Below are 25,256 nucleotides of genomic sequence, written 5' to 3'. Positions count from 1 at the left end.
TGGAGCTCGCGCAGGCTCCGCCCCCTCCCGCCACCCCGCCCCCGCCGCCCTGCCCTGCCCCGCCCCTAGGCGGTTGCTGGCGGCGGCCGCCGCCCTCCCTTGACCCAATGGCGCGGCTGCGGCGTCAGTAATGTGAAGCAGTGAACTGGCTTGTCCGGCCCCCGGGCCTGCAGCCCATTACACCATCCGCCGCGGCAGCTGCTGCAACGCGAACGGCCTGGGAGGGAGGGTGTAGACAGCTCCGCGGGGCGGGGCGGAGCGAGCAGCGCGGCCGGATTCATTCCTGTGGGGCGCGGGGCATGGAGGAGCTGTGCGGCCGCAGGCGGAGTAGGGCATCCCAGGCGTCGGGGACAACGGTTTCCATTTGAAGGGGCGGCCGGAACCGGAGCAGCCGACGGCAGGAGGACCAGCCCCGGGGCAGGTAGCGATGGCCGCGGGGCCCAGCGGGGAGGCCTGGGCGGGAAGAGGGCGTCGGGGCAGATGGCGGCCGGCCGGGGTCGTGTGGGCCGCGGGACCCAGGGCAGGTGGGCGGCTGGGAGAGGTGGAGGCGAAGGTGACGGAGGGCGGTTGTGGCCGCGGAGCACGGGGCGGCTGGGGAAGTTAAAGGCTGGAAGGCGGCCGGATTTCCTTTGCGCCTCGCGTAGTTTGAGGGGAAGAAAGCCTTTCCGGCGAGGTCTTAGCGTGAGCAGGCCGAGAGTTGGTGCGTCTGACCTTTTTGTTCCTTGTCGAAACCCATCCTGGCCACAGTGAGGCCTTCCAGCCTCGCGCCCTTGGTGAGTTCTCTGCAGATGCGAGAAAGAAACATTTCTGAACCCGCCGCGACTCCTGCCGCTTTCGGGTACTCGCTGGGCGTGTGCAAGGCAAAACCAGAACAAAGCTGGGCTGGCTAGAGCCGGACACGAGGAAACCAGTTGCCTGTAGTGTTTCGTTTTCCGCACATTGGGAGGAACTGCCTCCCATCGAAACATTCTGGTCTCCGTGTGAACCCTTTTGTATTTTCCTTTCGCACCTATGGAGGGAGGGGTAAGAATCGTTCCGAGTACGGCAATTTTTCCATTTCTTCCCCTCACCCCCCAAGATTAGAAAATAGGGAAGCCCAAATCGTGTATGCAAAATCCTAAAACTGCTGTATTTTTTAATTCTCTAGTTCGGTGCTCTGCTTCTCCGATGTTGGAATGCGATAGGACAGAACATACTCTCTGGGTTTTATATCCGTTCTGGGTCTCAGTGACTAACATTGAACTTTGGCTCCTGTTACTTGCCTGCGTGGAGAGTTAAGCTGGAGCTTTGCTTTCAACGATAAATAAAGCTTAGCCTCGACTGGACATAAATGGATCTAAAGACAGCGGTGTTCAACGCAGCGCGCGATGGCAAACTCCGGCTCCTCACCAAGTTGCTGGCAAGCAAATCTAAAGCGGAGGTTTCCTCCTTGATCTCGGAAAAAACAAACGGGGCCACACCACTCTTGATGGCTGCTAGGTATGGACACCTCGACATGGTAGAATTCCTTCTAGAGCAGTGCAGTGCTTCCATAGAAGTCGGGGGCTCTGTCAATTTCGACGGGGAAACCATCGAGGGGGCCCCCCCTTTATGGGCCGCTTCTGCCGCAGGACATCTGAAGGTTGTCCAGTCTTTGTTAAATCATGGAGCATCTGTCAACAACACGACTTTAACCAACTCAACTCCTCTTCGAGCTGCGTGCTTCGATGGCCATTTGGAAATAGTAAAATATCTTGTAGAACACAAAGCCGATTTGGAAGTGTCCAACCGACATGGGCATACGTGCTTGATGATTTCATGCTACAAAGGACACAAAGAGATTGCTCAGTATTTACTTGAAAAGGGGGCAGATGTTAATAGAAAAAGTGTTAAAGGTGAGTTCAGTTTTGTTTTTCTTTTGTTTGTTTTGTTTTAAGTGACTGTCTCTTATTTTCAGGAAGTTTGGTAACAATTTGTAGCATTGTTGTTGAGTAGGCCTACATTAGCAGACCTGTGTTTACTAGGTAACCCTTCCCGTATTACCTTGACTTTGATACCTGATAGTGCATCAAACATACGTGATGAACGATCCTGGTCACTAGCTTCAGCAGCATTTTTCTCTCTCTTCCCTGAAGTTACAGAGCACATTAGTGGCAGAAGAGTTGAACTTCCTGGTTACAATTGGATCCGTTTGGGAGTATAGTGAAATAAATTGTTTTGAACTCTTTAAAAGTCACTTTGGAGTAGTGAGTCACTATCTTACTTATTCTAGGTAGGCAATTTATTTGTTATTCTGTCATAGAAGGCTAAACCACACTGCCTTGAAAGGATTAAATCTGAAAGAGATACGTGTTCCCTGATTCCACTTAGAAGAGGCCAATAGAAAGTCATTTTATGTAAAATACATATTAAATATAGCAAGACAGAAAATGGATTTTCAAGACTTGCTCAGGGCTTAAAAAGCTAAATAGGGACTAGGTCAAACCAGTGTGGATTTGTTGGCAACAATTTAAGGAACCTTGTCAGGAAGAGCTTAGATTTACAGTCCAGTATAGCTTTCAAGATTGTCAGAAACTAAAGACAGTAGGGATAGGTCAGGAATTCTTTAAACCTTTAGAAAGAGGCATTCTCAGCACAGTTTTGATAATCTGAAGACCTTAAATAAATCTGCACAAGAGTAAAATAATTTACTGCCTGTCTTTAAAAAGCTGTTAAGATTTAAGAATAGCATAAAATCAGGCTAAGAGTTTTTCAAACAACATAAATCGGCTTGTTTTGTTTACAATGAAAAGTAGTCTTATCCCTGCATTCTAGACGTCTGTAGAAGTTTACCATCCTTTATAGTGTGTGTCTTTCCTTTAGAGATAAGACTGTGCAGCCCTCTCTCCCTGCTTTGCCTTTCCTGTTAGTGACACCTCACCATGTGTGTGTGTGTGTATACATGTGTGTGTAAATGCATGTGTGTGTGTTTGGGTGTCTGTGTACAGGCCCAGGTGTGAGAATTGTGGTTTCTTTAAAAATACAGAATTATTATAGAAATATGTTTTTGTTTTAATCCCAGGTATGGGATATGGGGCTGTTTAGATTGTCCACAGCAGCTGACTATGATTTGCCTCATGTCTAGCAGGGATGTGATTTTGCCAGCTGGAGATAGTTTCTGCAAATGTATGACATTTGGAATTCTGGGGACTCTTGAAAGGGTATATAAATGTTAGAGCTCCAAGAGAGACTGTGGCGGCTGCTGCTGCTGCTGCTGCTGCTGCTCCTGCTCCTGCTGCTCCTCTTTCTCCTCCTCCTCTTCCTCCTGCTGCTGCTGCTGCTGTTCCTCTTCCTGCTGCTGGTTGCTGTGGTTGAGGTTTGTTGAATTTTGTCAAGTGGTCGTGTGGAAACAGACAAGAAGAAGAAATTGGATATCCTAACTACAAAGATGAAATTTGCCCCAAGGATCTTGACTCCCCTAATCAGAAGGAAGTAGTTTAACAAAATCTGTGTCCCCTTTCTCCTCTAGCCTTCTTTTTTCCTACCTAGTGTTGGGGGATTGGGGGTTGGAAAAGGGATGGCGAAGGGTGGTGGAAAAAGGAATTGACAAAGTAGCCAAAAGGCTGGCTATACTCGTGTATCTTAATCCTAGATTATGTCATTCCATCCCAGCAAACATGGCTAGCTCATTCTTGTTTGATACCAATTTTTCATTGAATGTATATAGTTAATTGATCCAGGACTGTGCTGCTGTGAATATTCTTGAAGAACATTGTGTATTAGCACACTTCTGTGAGAATAATTCTGGTATGAATGCCTGCATAGGGTGAATTGCTGAAGCAAAGTGTGTGTGGTGGTGGAAGGTAAACTGCTGTGGGGCACTGTGTCGTTGCTGAGCATGTTTATAACAGTAGTAGTGGTTTTTGAAAAGGGCTTATGAAAATGATACAAGACTATTGGTCCCCCCCCCCGAAGTTTTTCAGAGCAAATGCAAAACTTTTTTTAAAAAAAAAAAAAAAAATCCTGGTACTCAGACAATCCTTTGAAAGATAGTTCTAAATTTTATACAGATACGAGTATGCAGTTTTATTTAATATCTTGTCCTATAACCTGTTTTTTAAATTGGTAAGTTATTTTTAAATTCTTAACCATAGCTTCTTAATTTTAAGAACTGCATACTCTTTTTTTTTTTCTTTTTGTACACTAAATAGGTGTTCATGTTTACAAAAACAAGTAAATCTTGGCTGAATAGTTGATACTACAGGGTATACAATATCTTTAATAATTTTCCTTTAACTTTTTTTACTCCCCTCATTAGAAAACAAACAGATTTCTAAGGGAATATACTATATACTACATTATACTATACTATACCATATTATACTGTACTATGATAAAAATAACACATTGGAATTGAACAAAAACAGAAAAAAGCCCAAGAAAAGGCAGAAGAAATAAGAGACCCACTTGCTCATATACCAGTGAATCCCATACAAACACTAAACTGAAAGTCATGATAATATATATGTAAATGACCTGGTGCAGACCTGTGCACGTCTCTGAGTTCTTGTGTGTGTCAATCAGTCATATTGATTTAGAGGGCTTTGTTTTCTTGCTTGTCCGCCAACCCCTCTGGCTCTTAACACTCTTTCTGCCTACTCTTCCCTGGGGTTCCCTGAGACCTGAGGGGAAGGATTTGATGGAGACATCCCATTTAGGGCTGTGTGTTCTAAGGTCTCAGAACCCTCTACATAATGTCTGGTTGTGGATACCTTTTCTTTGCATCCACTGCAGGAAGAAGCTTCTCTGCTGACAGCTGAGCAAGGCACTGATCTATAGTAGAGCACAGTGTTGTTAGGAGTCACTTGTTTGGTTTTGTTTTGGTTTTGTTTAGGACAGTAGTATTTGATTTTACCCTAGGTACCTGTACTATCCAGTCTCAGGGTCTTGATCATCCAAGCAGTGTCAGTTATGGGTTCCATCACATGGGGTGAACTTAAGCCAAATCAGATATTGATTAGTTGGTCCCACAAGGCTTTGTGACACCAATTGCACTAACACATCTTGTAGGCAGTACACCATTGTAGATCATACTCCTTAGTGGTTTGCTTGGTTTTTACATTTCTGCTTTGGTAGGGTGCTATATCAGAGAACGTAGGGGTGCAGGCTCTCTGTAGGCACCAGCTTGACTTCTCCATATCCAATGAGTTGTGTAGATGTTGTCTTCAGATGGGGTCTTGAGATCAGTTTGTGGTGAGCAACCTATAGTCTTGGCGACAGCATGGATTGTTTGGGGGTTCCCATGGACTCCCTTTGACCAACAGCCTAATTAGATGTTACTCAATCCCAGTACTAGAAACTTTGTTTAGTAACGAGATGGCCAGATCAGGCCATTATTTGGGTATTTCATTTAGTTCGCCTTTATTTATGTATATATTTTAGGAAGCTTCTGCTAGGTTTCTATACTACCCTTTAAGTGACCCTTAATTTTAGATGTCTTTCCTCATACTCTCTCCCTCATCCCCTTTTCCCCTTCCCTCTCCACTTCATCCTTCTGTTCTAGCCCTCCCGGCTATCTATTCCATTCTCCTTTCTTAATGAGATTTATCAGTCCTCCCTAGTCCCTTATTCCATACCTAACTATGCTTCTATGGTGAGTACCTTGGTTATCATTGATTTAACAGCCAGTATCCACATATAAGTGAATATGTACTGCATTTGTCTTTCTGGGTCTGAGTTACCTAACTCAGAAATTTTTTTTTTAAGATTTATTTATTTATGTATATGAGTACACTGTAGCTGTCTTCAGACACAAAGAGGGCATCAGATCCCATTACAGATGGTTGTGAGCCACCGTGTGGTTATTGGGAATTGAACTCAGGACCTCTGGAAGAGCAGTCAGTGTTCTTAACCTCTGAGCCATCTCTCCACCCCCTAACTCAGAGTTTTAAAATTCTAGTTCTATCATTTACCTGCATATTTCATTTCTTTTAATGGCTGACTGATACTCCATTGTGTAAATGTGCCATATTCTGTTTATCTTCTGTTGAGGGATATCTATGTTTCCAATTTCTGGCCATTATGACTAGAACAGCATATGAACATGGTTGAGTAAAAGTCTCCGTGGTAGGATGAAGCATCCTTTGGTGGTGTATATACACGGCATCTTTCAGTAGGTCGTTTCTCATCTGATTTCCATAGTGGCTGTACAAGTTGGCACAGTAATGGAGGAGTATTCCCCTTACTCTGCATCCTCACCAGCATGGACTCTCACCTATGTTTTTGATCTTAGCCATTCTGATGGGTGTAAGATGAAATCTCAAAGTAGTTTAAAGAATTGTATAGCTGGGCAGTGATGGTGCATGCCTTTAGTCCCAGCATTCAGGAGATTGAGGACAGCCTTGTCTACAGAGTGAGTTCCAGGGCATCCAGAGCTACTACACAGAGAAACCCTGACTCGAAAAACAAAAAAGAAAAACTGCATATTTTTCTAATTGAGCTTTACGTTGATTGTGTGTTTTCAATGATAAACAAATGTTTTTGTAAGCATTCTTAAGTATTTTGTTTGTTCCTGATTGTCTTTAGAGGTAGGCTGATGAAACAAGCCTTTTTTCTTTCTTTTTTTTTTTAAATCTTGGTTAATATTTATTGAAATTGCTGTTTAATCATGTCAATATTAGAAATGTTTCAAGATAACTGAAGGGAAGAGGGTAAAATTATGATCCCATGTTGAGGCTTTTTGGTTTTGTTTTTTTTGATTAGGGCTCTTTTTATTTATCAGTTTAATGATCTCCATATTATTGAAATCCAATTGGAGTATGTTTTAAATTCTTAAGTCAGTGGAGATGTGAATACTGATAGTATTTGCCTTATATTTTCTAAGCTTGATTTAGATACATCTATAAAAAAACAATATATGTTGTACAGGAGAAATGTAATAATAGATAGCTCATGTTTTTGGCACCTCTTTCTCTTAGTGTGTGATTATTTTTGAGTGACTCTAAAGGAATATTTTCTTTCTCATTACCATTGTCACAGCTCTGTATGTGAGGAAGTGTGCTCCCCCACCCTGCCCCATTGTTTTTTTTTTTTTTCCGATGATCTGCTGTCTAAGTCATATTTTTTTCAGTATCAGCCTCTGACACGTCTTTTTAAGAAGACAAGTAGGGAAAGAGTTACACCAGATGTTTCATATCCCTTCAGTTTTAAAGCCATACTCAGATGAAAGATTTTCTCATTTTGTGTGTAACCTTTTTGTGATGCCACTTCATTTGGTTTGTGATTATTTATAGATGGTAGGGTCAGATTCCAGTGTGTACACACCCTCACCTGCCTGTACTCTGATCCTCAAGCTTTGTTTCTTCAATAATTGTTCTTTGATTGATCCTTTGGTATTTGGGTGAGGGCATGGGGATCTCGGATGGGGAAAGGGACAGTGATAATTGAAAAGATGATCTACTTAAAACATATTTTTTAATATGTTTAAGCAGTAGAATTCATTCATTAGTTGAGAGTGCATTATCAGTACGATAAGATACCTAGTCTTGATCCCTGCCTTTAAAGTTTGATCTCAGAGACAGGTTCATAAGCAGATATTATTATATAAGTGGAAAGAACTTTATCCCTAACAACAAACTACCTAGGAGGAGTGCAGTTCTTTCTTTCCCCATAGCACTCCATAATGGGAGAAAATTCTTTAGATATTCAGGAGTATCTCTAATTTAACATAAAATTGATTTTTTAAAAACATTTTTTAAGTTTTATTTTTATTTTATGCTTATGGGTGTTTTGTGTGCATGTATGCCACTGCATCATGTATTTTCAGTGCTTATGGAGACCAGAAGGGATATTGGATTCCTCTGGCATTGGTGTTACAATTTTGAGCTGCCCATATGGATGCTGGGGATCAAACTCAGATCCTTTGGGAGGGCAACCAGTGTTCTTAATCACTGAGCCATCTCTCCAGGCCTATAACAATTGTTTTGTGAGACAAGTTGGTTCCTCTTTAAAACCAGTGATCTCCAAATCTGAAGAGATTATATTAATCCCCAGAATTACATTTGTCTCAGTCTCAGTACTTCACATTGGCCATCTTACTCAGTTTGGTGTTTTTGTTGTTGTTGTTGTTCTGTTTTGTTTGAGATTGTTTTTGTTTATGCTTGGATTTTTTACTTTACTGCTCTCAAATGAAGTTACTTAAGCCCTTCATGTCTGCTTTTACATCCAGACTTAGGGATTTAGCAGTTATTTTTATGTATTTTCAATCATGCTGGTCTTTGTTCTTGTTGGTCAAAATATCTTTTATCAGGAAAACAACTGTTTTGAGTGTTATTGAATTTTCAGATAATTTTATTGAGATCTAATTCACATATCTTTCAGTTATTTAAAACATACAATTCAGTGGGATTTTTTTTTAGTGAGTTTAATGAGTTAGATAGCTATCACAGCAATTTTTTATCATCCATCCTGCCCCAAACTTCATGTTCATTGTCTACTGTATTAGCCTCAAGTGATTACTAAGTTTCTTTCTGTCCCTGTAAATCCACCTGTTCTAGACTTGTATAAGTGCAGGTGGAACATATGTCTCTCATGATTTGCTTCTTTGATTTAGCATAATGTGTTCAAGGTTTATTCAGTTGTAGCGTGTCAATTTCTTTTTTTCTTTTTCTTTTTTTTTCTTTTTTCTTTTTTTTTTTTTTTTTTTTTGGTTTTTCGAGACAGGGTTTCTCTGTGTAGCCCTGGCTGTCCTGGAACTCACTCTGCAGACCAGGCTGGCCTCGAACTCAGAAATCCGCCTGCCTCTGCCTCCCAAGTGCTTGCTGGGATTAAAGGCGTGCGCCACCACTGCCCGGCTTTTTTTTTTTTTTTTTTTTAACCAAATAATAATGCCTTTGTATAGCTCAGTGGTTCTCAATCTGTGAATTGTGACCCCTTTTGGGGGGTCAAATGACCCTTTCACAGGAGCTACCTAAAACCATTGGAAAACATACTTACAAATATTTAAAATTTATAACAGTAGCAAAAAATGCTATGAAGTAGCAGTGAAAATAATTTTATGGTTGAGGATCACCACAACATGAGGAACTGTATTAGAGGGCTGCAGTATTAGGAAGGCTGAGAACCACTGGTCTAGATCCTACCATTTTTACCCAGTCAGCAGTTGGTGAGCACTTCATTATTTTATTTTCAGCATTATGAATGATGCCTTTATGGGCATTTATATAAAAATTTCATGGATATATATTTTTATTTCTCTCAGGCATATGTGTTCCTAGGAATTGAAATAAGGTTACAGAGGTCACTGAACTTTTGAGGAAACAACAGGCTGTTTTTCAGAGCAGTTGCATGGTTTATATTTCTCAGAATATAGGAGGGGCCTAATTTTTCTGCACTCACCAGCACTTGTTTTGTTTAAATGTCTCCAACTCATTCTAGAATTGTGATTTTGGTTCATAGTTTCCTGTGGCTAATGATATTTAGTATCTATTCATATGCTTAATTCATGTATTGTCATTTCTGTATCTTAGTGTCTTCTGTTTTTTATGTTTTATAATTGAGCTATTAGAGTTTATATATTTGGTATCCAAGTCTTGAATCATATATATTTACAAGTATTTTCCCATTTTATGGGTCATTTTTTATTTTTGATGGTATCGCTTATAGCAGTTTGAATTATTTTGTAGATTTTAAAGAATATCCATTGTAGATCAGTTGTGTGTAATATTTGACTTAAACAAGATAATTGCCTATTACATTTTTTATTTATTTTGTTAAATGTGTATGTGTGGGCACACAGATACCACAGCACATGTGTGGTGGTCAGAGATAAAGTTACAGGGTTTACTAAAATTGTTTATGGCTTAAGAAGTTTTCCATGGATAAAAATTGTGACCTAATTATAATATATACTATATTCCCACTTTGGGTCATTCAAATTTAGACTAAATAGCAGGACACAGTGGGACACATATGTCTGTATCCCTTTACTTTGATTTAGGATGTTTGGTAGCATGTTGATAGCATTTATGTGTAAACATTGCATTCCATTCAGATAGAGGAATTAAAGGTCTGTACCATCAGGCAGGGCTGAATACAGAGAATTCTTGAACTTCAAACTAGGTCTTACCCAGAGTACTGGTATATTTTGGGTTACTGACTTTGAAGAACTCAGAAGTCCACCTGCCTCTGCCTTCCAAGTGCTGGGATTAAAGACGTGCGCCACCACTGCCGGGCCTTGAATTCTTTTATATTCTTGCTGTCAGTTAATTATAGGAGTCTTTAAAATGCTCCTACGAAGTACTTCGTAAGGGAATAAGTGCATTGTAGGTTCCTGATCTTAATATCTGTACCAAAAAGCATTCCACTGAAGATGGCTACTATTCATTCTTCTAAATCTTCTTTGTTCTGTTTTTGAAGTTATATAGCTGAACATAATCACATCATATTAACTTTCTACAGAAAGTCTTTTTGACTTGATGTTTAATATACCACTAGCTAGTATCTTAGAGTCTCATTGCTGTGAAGAGACACCATGACCAAGGCAACTCTTTTAAAGGACAGCATTTAATTGGGGCTTACAGTTTTAGAAGTTTAGTCCATTATCTTCATGGTGGGAAGCATGGCAGGGTCCAGGCAGACACAGTGCTGATTAATGAACTGAGACTTATACATCTTGATCCAAAGGCAGTCAGGAAGAGTTGCTCTTCCACACTGGGTGGAGCTTCAGCTTAGGAAGAGACTTCTAAGTTCACCTCCACAGTAACACACTTCCTCTAACAAGGCCACACCTCCTTATAGCGTACTCCCCATGGGCCAATCACTCAAACACATGAGTCTATTTTGCTTTCTGTTTTCTTTAAAGGTTAATTCATGAAATCTCAATGTGTCAAACACCTTTATTTTGATTTCGGATGCTTGGAAGTGTTTATGTTTTAAACATTGCATTTATTTTTCATTGTTTCTAACTTTGAAAGTAGGAGACATAAGGTAGCCTTGCTAAATCTCAGTCGTTATATTGTGAGAGTTTTAAGAGCCAGAAAATGTAGTAAATTTTTGAGTTGAATATGTGGTAATTGGCATATATTGTTTAAATCAGTGATTAGGTGTCAAAAACATGGTCTTTGATATATAATTAGCACAGATGACTAGAATGAACATAATGATTTGATCTTTAAGTTTGGGTAAATTTTTTTTACAAAATACTTAACATTTAAATGACTGGTAGTTATTTTAACAAACCATTGTTTATTATATTATGAAGAGTTTTTATATAGACCAGTCTCAGTCTGAAATAGATGTTTTTTTTTCTCTCCTCCTCTTCCTCCTCTTCTTCCTCTTCATCCTCCTCCTTCTTTTCTTTTTTCTCCTTAAGTCAAGGGACTCACTGTGTAGCTCTGGCTGTCCTGGAACTCACTATGTAGACTAGATTGACCTTGAACTTACAGAGATCCACCTGCCTTTCCTTCCAATGTGCTAGGATTAAAGGCATTAGTAGCTACTGCTCTGGGTTTCATTAATTTTTTCTGAAAGTTTGTAAACAGGAAAAAATGTTGCATTAACTAGGAATAGAAATCAAATTTAAAAATGATTTCAGAATACTATAAAAGTGGAGCTTACTATTTTTCTTTCCCTTCCAAATTTTAATCTTTTATAGAATGTATTTTGATTATATCTATCCTAATTGTTGGAGAATCCTCAACTTGTTCCCCTCATCCTTTCATGCTCTTTCTCCCTTCCTCTCTCCATAATCAGCTGAATTTAGTTAGTGCTGCCTGCTGGAGTGTTTTGTTGGATTGGTCTTGTGCAAATAATTGTAACCACGGTGAGTTCATGAGTGTAATAACCATGTCATACCCAGAAATCAGTTTTCGACATACCTTCCTCATCCTCAGGCTCAGTTGTTTCCTGAAACTTGTGAGATTATAGATTTCTCATATAGGGCTAAGCACTCAATATGACCAGTAGTTAAGTTTCTGCATTAAGTGTGGATACTGGAGAGAGAAGCTTTTTTGGTCAAGGGTGAGGGCAACACTAATCTATTTGTATGAACATAAAGTTTTAGAAGGCAGTTTGACAATATTTCCCCCCCTAGGCCATATGAGCTCCAGAGCCATGGGCTTTAGGCCAGCTTTGCGGTACTTGGCCCACCTTCCCTCCTGTCAGGTGTCTAATGAGAAAGCAATTGGTTATGCCCACAACAGTCATGCCACTGTTTGCATCCGTGTGCACATTTGCCCGGCAAGTCAGTGTTGTAACTAGAGGTTATACAGCTGGATAGGTCCATTGATGAGTTTTCTCTCCCAGCAGGCTTTGTGGTACTTTCTGGTACCTAGAAAGCTACACATCAGGGAGAAAGCTTTCAAGTCAGTTCCAGCTTGATTGCTCTGTATCCTACAATAGTGTTGTGTCTTCATCAATAGGGTCCTCCCATCTAGCTATTGTGAGCAGCCTAGAGCAATGACAATGACCTGTATTGGTTGGGGGCCCTCTGTAACCTCCCTTACTCCATAAGGGAGGTATCCTCTTGCTAGAGATGCCCTTTTACTAGCTTATACCTTCTAGGCTATATCTGCATTGTCAGTGTATGTAGGATATCTTTTAAACTTTTTTTTTTTAAAGATACAGGTTTTAAATAGCTTTTGAAGTACTAAGTGAAGTACTAAGTTGCCATAATTGTTTCTCATACATCTTTAGGTTTGTTTAATCCACTCCCAACTCCTTCTCCTTTGACTCCTCTACATCATTTCTTTTTTTTTTTTGAATGTTTATTTCTTTTTTTTTTAAGATTTATTTATTTATTTCATTTATGAGTACACTGTCGCTGTCTTCGGACACACCAGAATAGGGCATCCAATCTCATTACGGATGGTTGTGAGCCACCATGTGGTTGCTGGGATTTGAACTCAGGACCTCTGGAAGAGCAGTCAGTGCTCTTAACCTCTGAACCATCTCTCCAGCCCCATCATTTCTTTCTTAAATCTTTAACCCTCAGTATTATTCCACCTCTCTCTACTTTGATATCACGTGTTCTACTATCCCCTTAACTGTTACAAAGGTGCTAATTTTTGGCACTTGTTTATTGACGTATACTTCATAAAGTCAGTTTGTTTTAGTAAATATTTCTGAAATTTTTGGTAAGCATTGTTACTGCCATATAAATGTAAGAACAGAAATTTCTTCTTTTCCCTTTGCAGTTAACCCTTCTATCAGACCCCAGCCTCTGGCAATCATTGGTCTGCTATCTGTCATTGCTGCGTATAGGTACTATTTTAGTAGTGAATATTTTAAAGCAACACAGATGCCTACTGATAAGGAAATGTTTATGTGAATTATGACATATCTCCTTACTTTAACTTTTATTGTAAAACCATTAAGAACAGTTAGGCAATATCAATGTGATTTACAGAGGCTGTGCAGACAGAATTCCAACATACAGGTAAAAAGCATGAACAGTTGTATATACTGAATATAACTGTCAAAATATAGCGTACAAAAAGATTTGTAGAGACAGTACAAAAATTATAGTTGAGGAAAATGAAAACAAACCTTTAATATGCAAAAATGAAATTTAAGTCTATGAGTTGGTACAGTCTTATCTGTTAATTTAACATCTCTGGATTCTTTTATGCTGTGTGACATAGTTCAGAGGTTAAGACAGTAACTTTATGACCTATGAAGCCTAAAATGTGGATTTTGCTAGCTTCTAGGTTAGACTCTTACCAGAGATACTTAGAAGCCAGGCCAGAGAGATGATGGACATGCTACTATCATGTAAAGTCTGCTCCCATAGTGCACCTGTGTCCCACTTAACCACATAAAATACTTTCTAAAACTAAAGATTATTTTCTACATTCCATAGTCGTTTCAGGATCTTGAAGATTTTCTGCTGTTGCTAAAGTGGAAACATAAATTAGGAAGATGTCAGTGATTGAACTTTGATCTGAATGTTGACTACTATTAGATACAACATTCACAAGTGTAGTATGACTGACTTTTAAAATGAAATCTCAGATTGCAACCCCATAGGAAGAACAACAGTATCAATTAACCAGACCCCTCAGAGCTCCCAGGAATTAAACCACCAACCAAAGAGTATATATGGACTGGTTCATGGCTCCCTGTATATATGTAGCAGAGGACCACCTCATCTGGCATCAGTGGGGTGGGGGTGGGGGGCCTTGGTCCTGTGGAGGCTTGATTTCCCCAGAGAAGGGATACTAGAGGGGTGGGGTAGGAGTGGGTGGGTGGGTAGGGGGAGCACCCTCTTAGAGGCAAAGAGGAAGGGGATGGGAAGGGGTTTTGTGTAGGTGGGAGACCAGGAAGAAGGATAATATTTGAAATGTAAACAAAATGATTAATTAAAAAAAATAAAATGGAGTCCCAGAAATAATGTCACTGAGGTGACATTTGGGAGATTTGTGTCTGTGGGTTTTTTTAAATTAATTAATTAATTAATTTATTTTGTGTCTATGTTTTATCACTAATTTTTGGTTTCCTGTTTGTGTGTAGAATTGAATTTAGCCCTCTGCCTCACGTTGTTACAGTTAAAGATTAAAGAGACAACAGCTAATACATTTTAAGAAAATAAACATTGTACTAGTAGATTTTTTTCTTTTGTCATCTCTGCTTTTTCCCTCCCTTTTTAAATTTGCTACTTTTTTTTTCTGGTTTTTCGAGACAGGGTTTCTCTGTGTAGCCCTGGCTGTCCTGGAACTCACTCTGTAGACCAGGCTGGCCTCGAACTCAGAAATCCGCCTGTCTCTGCCTCCCAAGTGCTGGGATTAAAGGCGTGCGCCACCACCACCCAGCGCTAGTTTGTTTTATGGGGATTGTTTTTTTGTTTTTTGTTTTTACCCTTTGGATTATACTTTTTTTTTTTATTATTATTCTACAATTTAAGGAAAAACTAATTACGTGTATGTTTTTGCACTGTTTTGTAGTACGACTTTGGCCTACATTTCTACTCCCTTTCCAACAGTGAGGCCTCAGCCACTCAGGCTTCAGTTGTTCTCCCTATTTCTGTGCTATCGCTGCCAAGTTTTTTACTTCCATATGTAGTATTTCAAGCCCACAAGATATGGTTGAGAAAGCTATATTTATATAGATCTCCCCTTTTTATGTATGTATGTTCATGTCTCCTGGTTTCTAGGTACATATTTCTTCTGCTAAGAAATACTCCAAAGATATTTTGGCTTTTCCTAGTAACAAATATTTTAGGGTTGTTTTTTTTTTTTTCATCTACAGTGTTTGTTATTTTCATTTATCCATGATGTATGTGGCTTTCGAAGTACAACCTGGGAGTTCTTTTCTGTTAGAGATTTTCACTGAGATCCATGTCTCAGCTTTTGTTTGTGGGGACACTTTTGCTGCTTTTGCTCTTGCTGCTTCCTAGCAGAGAATGAATAGAACCTTTCTATGGTTTAATGCTTTTCTCTTTGGATTTAGTTTACACACACACACACACACACACACACACACACCCTCACACCCTTATCAAGCCCTAATACAGGTACCCTCCACTTAATTTTAGAAACAAGGTCTCTCCTTAGCTTTGAAGATGTCAAGTAGGCTGGGCTGGGCTGGCTGGATAGCAAGCCCCAAGCTCTATGTAAGGTTCTGGGGATCAAACTCATTTCAGTGCTTACAAGGCAGGCACTTTACCAACTGAGCATTCTCCCTAGATCCCTCAGATCATTGTTTGTTGTCATTCAGTGTACAGAAGAAAAAAAAGTATACAAACCAGCTGAAAACTACAAAAAAAAACCCAAATAGACATTCTAGAACTAAAGAAAATTTAGTGTGTGTCTCTTTGACCCGGGCTGGAGAGATGGCTCAGCTGTTAAAGGCTAGGCTCACAACCAAAAATATGAGTTCAGTTCCCAGCACCCACAGATGTCTCTCCAGCCACCTAAATAAATTTAAAAAAAATGGATTGACCCATCTGAACTTGATGGATCAGATGAAAACACAGAGAGAAAGTGATAGATGCAAAAGGTCTACAAGAGGCAAAGAGAACAGGGCCAAGAGGTCAGCGTGCCTAAAGCCAACAGCAGGATTTAAGGAGAGAGTTTGAGAAAAGCTTCAAGTTAGTGAAAGATACATCTTACAAAAGCCAAGAAGGATAAAGACAAACACATAAAGGGGACTCTATGGTATAAGATTGCCTTATACCATAGAGGCTGAAGAGTTGAGCAGTGGCTGTCTTAGTGTGAAGACGTGCTGCTCAGTCCAGGAAGCTGGATTGCCTCCATCTAGAAATGGATTGTTCCATCTAGAAATGGGGGTCTGGAGAATTTCTGGACAGACAGTGATTTTCAGTCCATCTTGGAGGACTGAAGAGATAGGTTGTGATGTCAGTGTGGGCTGGTAGTAGCAGTGGTAGAAACAAGATAGATGTCCTCACGAACAAGGGGTGAAAGCAAGCAGCCAAACTCGCCTAGCCTGCTCTTCCTACCTTTAATAGCTGGGATGCCAACCAGAAGGTGCTGCCCCTCAGGTTGGTGTGAGTATTCTGACCCCTTCATGTAGACCTTCCCAGAATACCTTAACAGACATGCCCAAAGGCCCAAAGAGACATTTACCATCACAGCACCTGAAGGATGATCCCTCTGGCTTCCACAGGTACACACTCCTACAAAGGTAATGAACACACAGATTTGAGTGGTGCCATAACAGTTTGATCCTCCAAGTAGTATCAGTATTTGAGTGTTTGAGTATGTATAGTAACATCCTCAGTTATTTTATTAAATTTGATTTCCTTTCTGTGGTGGCTTATTTATTTGAAGTTCAGCTTTGCCCTATGGGACTGTAGCCTGAAGTAGGGAACAAGTTTCCAAAGCTCCCTCCCAATAGATTGTGGCTGTAGTTGTCTCCAGTCTGCAATGCAAGCTGTTGAGAAGCCTAGTTTTCACCTGTCTTCTAAAGCCAGTGAAGACCATTAGGAAAGGTATACCCAATTCTAGACTTTTCTAGTTTTCTTTCTTATCCTGGATTACTTTCTTGACTCTTAAGTACTTTAAGCAAAGTTTTAGATTTAAATTTTTTGCTAGGCATGGTGGGACAAGCCTGAAACCCCTAAACTTAGTAAGTATAGACAGGAGGTAAACAGTTTGAGAATAGCCTGAACCTGTATCAAAATTTAAAAACAAAAACAAAAAACAAACAAACAAAAAAAAACGAAGGAAGGACAGGAGAACTAAAGAAAATGAAAACAGGTTTGTTTTGTTTTGTTTTGTTTTGCTTTGTTTTTTTGAGATAGCATATTGTCCGTGCTGACCTAGCTGGCTTTGAAAGTACAGTCTCCCACCTCTACTTTTCAAGTGCTGGATTAGAGAGATGTACACAGTTATACCTGATTCTCTGAGTGATTGTACTGCTTTGTCACTGACATTACTAGACCCCCCCCCCAAAAAAAAAGTCTCCTTTTCTCTTTTAAGTTACTTTTTTGTTTTTTTTTTGTTTTGTTTTTGTTTTTTGGGGGTTGGGTTGGGTTGGGTTGGGTTGGTTTGGGGTTTTTTTGGGCCTGTACATGGCTGTATTTAGAAATCACATACTTGGCTGGGCAGTGGTGGCGCACTCCTTTAATCCCAGCACTTGGGAGGCAGAGGCAGGCGGATTTCTGAGTTCGAGGCCAGCCTGGTCTACAGAGTGAGTTCCAGGATAGCCCGGGCTATACAGAGAAACCCTGTCTCGAAAAACCAAAAAAAAGAAAGAAAGAAAGAAATCACATACTTTAATTTTTCAATAAATGCAGAATTCTAGTTCATTTAAAACTGACTTGCACATCTTTATTCTTGATTTTATGTTACTCTTAGTGTAAAAGAAATGGCATTTAAGCCTTTTCTTCTGGTTCAGATTTTTGTTTATTTTTAATTTATACCATCTATTTTTAGGGAAAAATGAAAATAATAGGGATTCTCACTTTAGAATAATTTGAAATGTTTTTAAGATGTACTTAAAGTAGTAGTCATTTTTACTTAATTGAAATTTGAAACAAATGACAATCAGTAATCAGAACCTCTGAATGCCTTGGGTGGTTGGCAAACTTTGTTGTAGATACTAAATCTGAGACAGAATAAACACATTCTAAATAATCATATAGTACTTAAAGGTATTGTGGGCAAGAAAACAAGATCAACTAATGAAATGTTTCAAAGTCCTTGTATATAACAACTTAAAATCATTTTACATGACATTTGCTTATTTTATTTGCTAGTTAGGGTGGTGGGCTGTGTGCCTTGAACTGTGTGTAGAGGTGAGAGGCCAACCAGAGAGTCAGCTCTTTCCTTCAACCCTCTAGGACCCAGAACTAGAACTCACCAGGATTGACAGCAAGTGTCATTGCTTGCAAAGCTATCTTTTTTATATTGTTTTGTTTTTTGAGACAGAGTTTCTTGGCATAACAGCCCTAACTGTCCTGGAGCTCACTCTGTAGACCAGGGTGATCTTGAGTTCAGAGATCTGTCTGCTTCTACTTCTCAAGTCCTGGGATTTAAAGCCATGAGCCACTACACCTTATGCAAAGCCATAATGATGGCCCATGTTTTTTTCTTTCTGTGTGTATATATATGTGCCTGTGTTTTCCTCAGTGTGTGCATATCATGCTCATGTGTTTGTAGGGTCTGTTTGTGGTTTGTTGGTTTTGGTGTGTGTGTGTGTTCTGTATATGCCAGGCAAGTTGGTTCACAAACTTTGTGGAATTTGGTTTCCACCTCCCATCTTAGTGTAGAAACACTGGGATTTCAGGTTTACACTACTGTGCCGAGATTTACATGGTTTCTGAAGATTCATACTCAGATCTTCACACATGGTTGGCAAGCATTTTACTTATTGAACCATTTCTGAGGCTCCCCCAACTTTAATTCTAAAGTAAATTTGTTACTTAAAGTATTCATCTCCAAACCACTTCCTGGTGTACATACTATGTTGCAGGTTCTCAAAAGCACCCTGATATTTGAAGGTGACTCACTAGAATATTACTCATAGGTAAGATTTATATAGTGATACCATAAAGGGAGACACAGCTAATCATAAGAGGAGATTCAAAGGTGTGGTCTAGAAGGACATGTACAGTCCTCTTTATACTTTCTCCTTTCATGAAGACCACTGTTCCTCAATAATGAAAAGACTCATAGTAATTTGGCATAGGGAAACCTGCGACTGAGTTTGCACTTAAGGTTGTTATTAAGGACTGGGTCACACAGGTACCTTTTGCCTAACCATATCCCAAATTTCAGATTCTTGGACAAAAACCAACTGTTTTAACACAAGCTTCATAAACTACAGTTGATACAGTGAGCCACCCCTATCATTTAGGGGTGTGCTAGTGTAAAGAACAAGTTTCCAGATGCCAGTCTAAGGCTAACCTTGTGAGAAAGTTCTTTCTGAGAGTGGCAGTTTTAGCCTGCTTTGTCAACTTTCTATAAATATGCCAAGAGTGATGCATTGTGAACACTTTGTTCAACATTGTATATCCATACCAAAGATCTGCATGGTGGCTTTGCTTCTGATCGTCAATCAAATAGTTATTATTGCCCTTATATATAATATTTGATGTTTATGTCATACTGTTTTTATGGGCTGTTAATAACATGCCAGTGCCTTTTGTCAGTTCAAATTCATGTGAGGGGTGATGGGACAGTGTTAGGACATTTAGTACATTTAAATCAATATTTAAAAAATTAAATTATAACAGGAATCAATCTATTCTCAGAGGATTTTGTATATATCCTTTGAAGGGTTACATCATACCACCCACATATTTTTCAGGTCTTAGTGGACTTGTTTTTCCTATGAGAGCAGTGTTTTGAAGAATATGTAACAAATATTGGCTTTAAAACTCATTTGATAATCAGGACTTTTGAAAAAAAAATTTTTGTCCTCTACTAAAGTCAAGTGGAAGAATCTTAGATCTTGTTTTTGTTTTTCGAGACATGTTTTCTCTGTATAGCCCTGGCTGTCCTGGAACTCACTCTGTAGACCAGGGTGGCCTAAAGACTGGATTTTCCATTCATAAATGGAGAAACTGACCCAGAAATCTACAAATAACTTAGAAATTCTATTCCACCCATTATGGTTTAGAGAATATGCTTTAGAGTCACAGAATATTCACGTTCTTTTGACTATGGATGAAAAGTGCCAGGGGCCATTGACTAAGGAGCTTTCTCTGGCAACTCTGGTGTTGTGTTGTTTTGTTTTCCTTTTCGTATTTGTTTTAGTCAAGTTTGTTCAGGAAGTTTAATAATGTATTTTCTTCAGCTCCTGCTGTGTATCAGACATGAATATTAGGTGCCGAAGGTAATTACAGTATGTCTTATGGTTGGCTTAGAGTTGCCTGAACTCTTTTGGGGTTACATTATATCCTGGTGCTTCAAAGTATGTTCTTTTCTTTCTCTTTAAGGCAATACTGCATTGCATGATTGTGCAGAGTCTGGAAGCTTGGACATCATGAAGATGCTCCTTATGTATTGTGCCAAGATGGAAAAAGATGGCTACGGAATGACTCCTCTTCTCTCAGCAAGTGTGACTGGTCACACTAATATTGTGGATTTTCTTACACACCATGCCCAGACAAGCAAGACAGAACGTATTAATGCTCTAGAGCTTCTGGGAGCTACATTTGTAGATAAAAAAAGAGATTTACTTGGGGCTTTGAAATACTGGAAAAAGGCAATGAACATGAGGTACAGTGATAGGACTAATATAATTAGTAAACCAGTTCCACAGACACTAATAATGGCTTATGATTATGCCAAGGAGGTAAACAGTGCAGAAGAGTTAGAAGGTCTTATTGCTGATCCTGATGAGATGAGAATGCAAGCGCTGTTAATTAGAGAACGGATTCTTGGTCCTTCTCACCCTGATACCTCTTACTACATTAGATATAGGGGTGCTGTCTACGCTGACTCTGGAAATTTTAAGCGATGCATCAACCTTTGGAAGTATGCTTTGGATATGCAGCAGAGCAATTTGGACCCTTTAAGCCCAATGACTGCCAGCAGCTTACTGTCTTTTGCAGAACTGTTCTCCTTTATGCTACAGGACAGGGCTAAAGGCTTGCTGGGGACTACTGTTACATTTGATGATCTCATGGGCATACTGTGCAAAAGTGTCCTTGAAATTGAGCGAGCTATCAAACAAACTCAGTGTCCAGCTGACCCATTGCAGTTAAATAAGGCTCTTTCCATCATTTTGCACTTAATTTGCTTATTAGAAAAAGTTCCTTGTACTCTAGAACAGGATCATTTCAAAAAGCAGACCATCTACAGGTTTCTTAAGCTGCATCCAAGAGGAAAGAATAACTTCAGCCCTCTGCATCTGGCTGTGGACAAGAATACTACATGTGTAGGGCGGTACCCTGTTTGTAAGTTCCCATCTCTGCAAGTTACTGCGATACTGATAGAATGTGGTGCTGATGTGAATGTCAGAGACTCTGATGACAACAGTCCCCTACATATCGCTGCTCTGAACAACCATCCAGACATCATGAATCTCCTTATTAAATCAGGTGCACATTTTGATGCCACAAACTTACACAAACAGACTGCTAGTGACTTGCTGGACGAGAAGGAGATAGCTAAAAATTTGATCCAGCCCATAAATCATACCACATTGCAGTGTCTCGCTGCTCGTGTCATCGTGAATCATAGAATCTATTACAAAGGGAACATCCCAGAAAAGCTAGAGACCTTTGTTTCACTTCATAGATGATAACTCGATTGTGCTTCAGCACTGTTAAAGCACGACGTGGGAACAGTTGTTTCATAATGAGCACTGTTGTGATAACACCAGCATTCATTTAGCTTGATATCATTGTGCTCTCATTGGCTAAAGCATTGTAAGCATCAACTTTGCAGGATTGGTTTCCCAGTATTTAATATAAATATACCGTATAATATATTGTTGTGAATTATTGAGAAATGTAATGTCATATTCAAATTTCTAAAATTGTCTGCCAAAGGCCATTCTGATTTTGTTTGCTGTTGGGTGTTTGGGACAGAGTTAACTGTTTTTCAGTGATGTCTTTATATTTTACTAGTTTGTGAATTTTATACAATTGAAAGTCATCCTCCCCTGGCTCCCACTTCTGTCTTCAAGTTTTGCCTGTTTCCACTTTTTTCTCCCAAACCATTTCTGCTACAGTGTTCCCTGAACCTTTGGGTCCATGCTAAGTCATAAACCTTATGGACTTGTTCACCATTTGCAGTTACCATAAGTGCTTTATCTTCTCTATGCACCGGCTTAAACTGGGACTGTTGTGTGTTGGCATATTGTCTATGCAGCAGTTGGTCACCTTCACCTCCCAACACTGTTTTCTTAGGTTCTGAAGCTCCTTTCACAGAAGCCCTCCTAGAGCATGTCACGTTCTAGAGTTGCCGGGAAGCTGTGAGCTCAGGCTTTTTCAGATCTTACAGTTGGTTTTGCTTTATTTCTTCATATCTGAGGTTTCTTTTTTTCAATCCACAGAAATTTTGTATGCTAAATTTGGGAAACAAATCTGTTACAATTCATTAGCCCAGTTGAAATTTAGGTCTGTCATCTTAGGATGTCATGCAGTAAAGGAAGACCTTTGTAGAGTGACCTGCATTTCATACCGCTCCAGCGTTGTCCTGCTTGTGCTGATGGTGTGACTAGGTGTAGAGAATCTGCTTCAGTTTAACTTCAGCCTTTATCACACAGCCTAGTGACTCACATTGAGCTACCAGTCATCGAACTGCAGACCACTTTTAGTTACAAAAGGCTAGAGCATGTCAGTGGCATGATGCTTGCCAAGCCAGACCTAGGCATCTAAGATAATTAAGGTATTTTAGTATGCAGTTTACTGCCATAGGATCAAAGGTCAATAACAGTGTTCTTTCTTTCTTCACGTTTATGTATATCTTTTAAAGATAACGTGCATGAATATTACTTTGATCTCAATTATTTGTCACCCTATTAAACACAAGAGATTGCAAAGTGATTTCTGTCCCCTTAATGAAAGCGCCTCCTTTTGTTCCTCTTCCCCTCCCCACCACCTCCCCCCTCCCAGCTCTTCCCCCTCCCCCTTTTTTTTCCTATTGTAGATTTGTTAATGCCACAGAAAGGGCTCTTTAGGCTTAAGAGAAGATAAGTGAAAATTAAAAAGATTCAGGTAATCACTCAGCACTTTACCGTTTCTCAGTAGAATTTACAATGAATGGTACATTGCCTTGCAGATGTCATAAAGAAATTGTTCTGAATGAAAAGCTTATTGATTCTAGCAAAGAGTCAGTTCGCCTGTGAACTTCATGATCTGGGTCACTTGGATTTAGAGATGACATTTTATTCTGAGGGTTGATGAATTGCCACTTAAAGAATTACAAATAATGAAATTCATCTTTATTCAGTAAAAATTTGTAATGGGTAGTAAATAAAGAACATTAGACTTTTTCATTAAACAATTGAGGTTTAATTCTTTAACATGTATCCTTACTTATTTTACTACATTTTAAAATACATTTTGCCATTGGAAAAATGGATTAGTTATCAATGGGCTCTTAAAAGTCACCTATGAAAAAGGTTTTACTATGTTTTATTTACCATGGGCAAGTGTGATAAAATATTTGAGCTGCTATATATAAGAATAATATATCATCTAGACAGATGTCCTGACAATATTTTGAAATCATTCCCTTTAATGGATGTTGTGAAAGTTATCTATGAGTGAGCCACTATTTTTTTTTTAAGAAAATTAAACTTGTCCATTTTCATGAATCATCATTGGTTGATTTCACTTTTTGAGTAAAAGATGACAATTTAATTTTAGGGATTTAATGTCTTGACTCCCCTTTTTGCCCAGAAGAGCCTGGCTCACATGCTCGTAGATCAAGGCACATCTTAACGCTGTTTTATAGGTGCACTGGAATTGCATAGCCCTGTGTGAAATAAGGATATCTTTACCAGTGGCTTCCTTCACTACGAATAGATAACAGAACTGGTCCTTACATAGTCTTGAACTGCAGTGCTGTATTGCAGTCAGGATGCGGCTCTCTCTTTTCTGTTTGCCCTCTTCAGAAATGCCATTGGGAGCTCCTGAAAAGAGCAGTTTAGTAGCTCAAAATTAGCCTTGATTTTATTTTAGAGTGAGTTGATTCAGGAGTGCAACCTCAGATAACTGTTAGGGGCTTCATCAGAAAAGTGTGAGACTGAATAAAATAAAATTCTGAAGTTTGTGGGTTTATTTTTGTCCATGGTGAGGAAATGATCTAATTCTACTCATTTGAATCAAACTAACCTGGACACGTGGTGGTATTGGCTGGAATTAATGTACAGGTCTCAACATTGTTTCTCCAGAAATGCCTCTGAATTTCAGATGTTCTACAGTTTTGATCATTTCTGTAAAAGAAATGGTTATTTTATTCAGATACCAGTCTCTTTTCCAAATGCAAATGAATTATAGGTTTTAAAATGTAATTTTTTTGTCCTTATGCTTGACAAGCAGAGATGTACAAGATAACTTGTACCCTTAATGATTTTGAAGTTAAGCGATTGCTTATTTGCCAAGAAGTAATTTGTAATATTTTTTAAAAGCCCATTTACTATGAGTTGAGAAATTGTTTAGGTTATATTTGGAAATTTAGCTTTTTTAAAACCAAATTGCCCGGCAGTACCCTTCAGCTTGAACGCACAGATGTGTTAATCTCTGCAAGTAGTTCCCAGCCGGGGCTGGGTGAGGGAGAGCGGTCACATACCCTGTACAACAGCACCGTTGCTTGGAACTTGAACCACTTTAAAGTTAGGTACGAAGGAAACTTAGTATCTAAGGTCTTGTCTTGTCTTAGATACTAAGAAACTTGAATTGCTTGTCATCTTTTTCCTTTTCTTTTTCCCCTTCTGTATCACTAAAGGACTATTTCTCTTCCGTTTGTTGGTTCCCATTGTGTATTTTTAAAAAGAAGTACTGTATCCAGATGCCAGCCAATAAATTGTCACACAATGGAAAAACAATATGCCACAGCATTGTAAGGTTTAATAAAATTAAATTTGCACCAAATTTAAGTGTGCTCTTACTAACTCTTAGTTCTTGGTGAGTGTATTTAAGTGGATTCCTGGATTCCTTTCTGAAAGAATGCCTACTTGATTACGTCAGCCGGTTAGAACTTACCCATGCCGTTATTCCCGATTCTTTGACTGGTTTAGTAACCAGTCAAACTTGTGTACAGTTTACTGTAATTTTTTTTCTGGTAAATACATAGACGCTAAAGACTGGGAAGACTTGGTGAAAAGCACAGGACTACTTTTAAGGTGTTCTTGTCTTTAATAGTTGGTATTACTAAAGACAT

General features: G+C 39.3%; 1 protein-coding gene across 1 annotated transcript; it reads left to right on the top strand.

Annotated features, from left to right (window-relative positions):
• Positions 1-67: 67 nt before the first annotated feature.
• On the top strand, positions 68-24,967 carry Fem1c (fem-1 homolog C). The gene is made up of 3 exons (XM_028777224.1): positions 68-421; positions 1,148-1,874; positions 20,357-24,967. The coding sequence occupies exons 2-3, from the start codon at positions 1,331-1,333 to the stop codon at positions 21,664-21,666; spliced, it is 1,854 nt and encodes a 617-aa protein (XP_028633057.1). The 5' UTR covers positions 68-421; positions 1,148-1,330; the 3' UTR covers positions 21,667-24,967.
• The last annotated feature ends 289 nt before the right edge of the window (positions 24,968-25,256 follow it).

Source organism: Grammomys surdaster, unplaced genomic scaffold, assembly GCF_004785775.1.
Source record: "Grammomys surdaster isolate TR1022 unplaced genomic scaffold, NIH_TR_1.0 278, whole genome shotgun sequence".
Lineage (NCBI taxonomy): Eukaryota > Metazoa > Chordata > Mammalia > Rodentia > Muridae > Grammomys > Grammomys surdaster.
The sequence above is the reverse complement of the archived record's forward strand: the minus strand, read 5'-3'. Positions and strand labels throughout refer to the sequence as shown.

Bases quoted from the DNA above. Each gene is read 5' to 3' on its own strand.
- Fem1c (XM_028777224.1), top strand. From the start codon at position 1,331: ATGGATCTAAAGACAGCGGTGTTCAACGCAGCGCGCGATGGCAAACTC. The intron at 1,875-20,356 runs GTGAGTTCAGTT...TTTCTCTTTAAG, and splicing joins TAATAGAAAAAGTGTTAAAG to GCAATACTGCATTGCATGAT.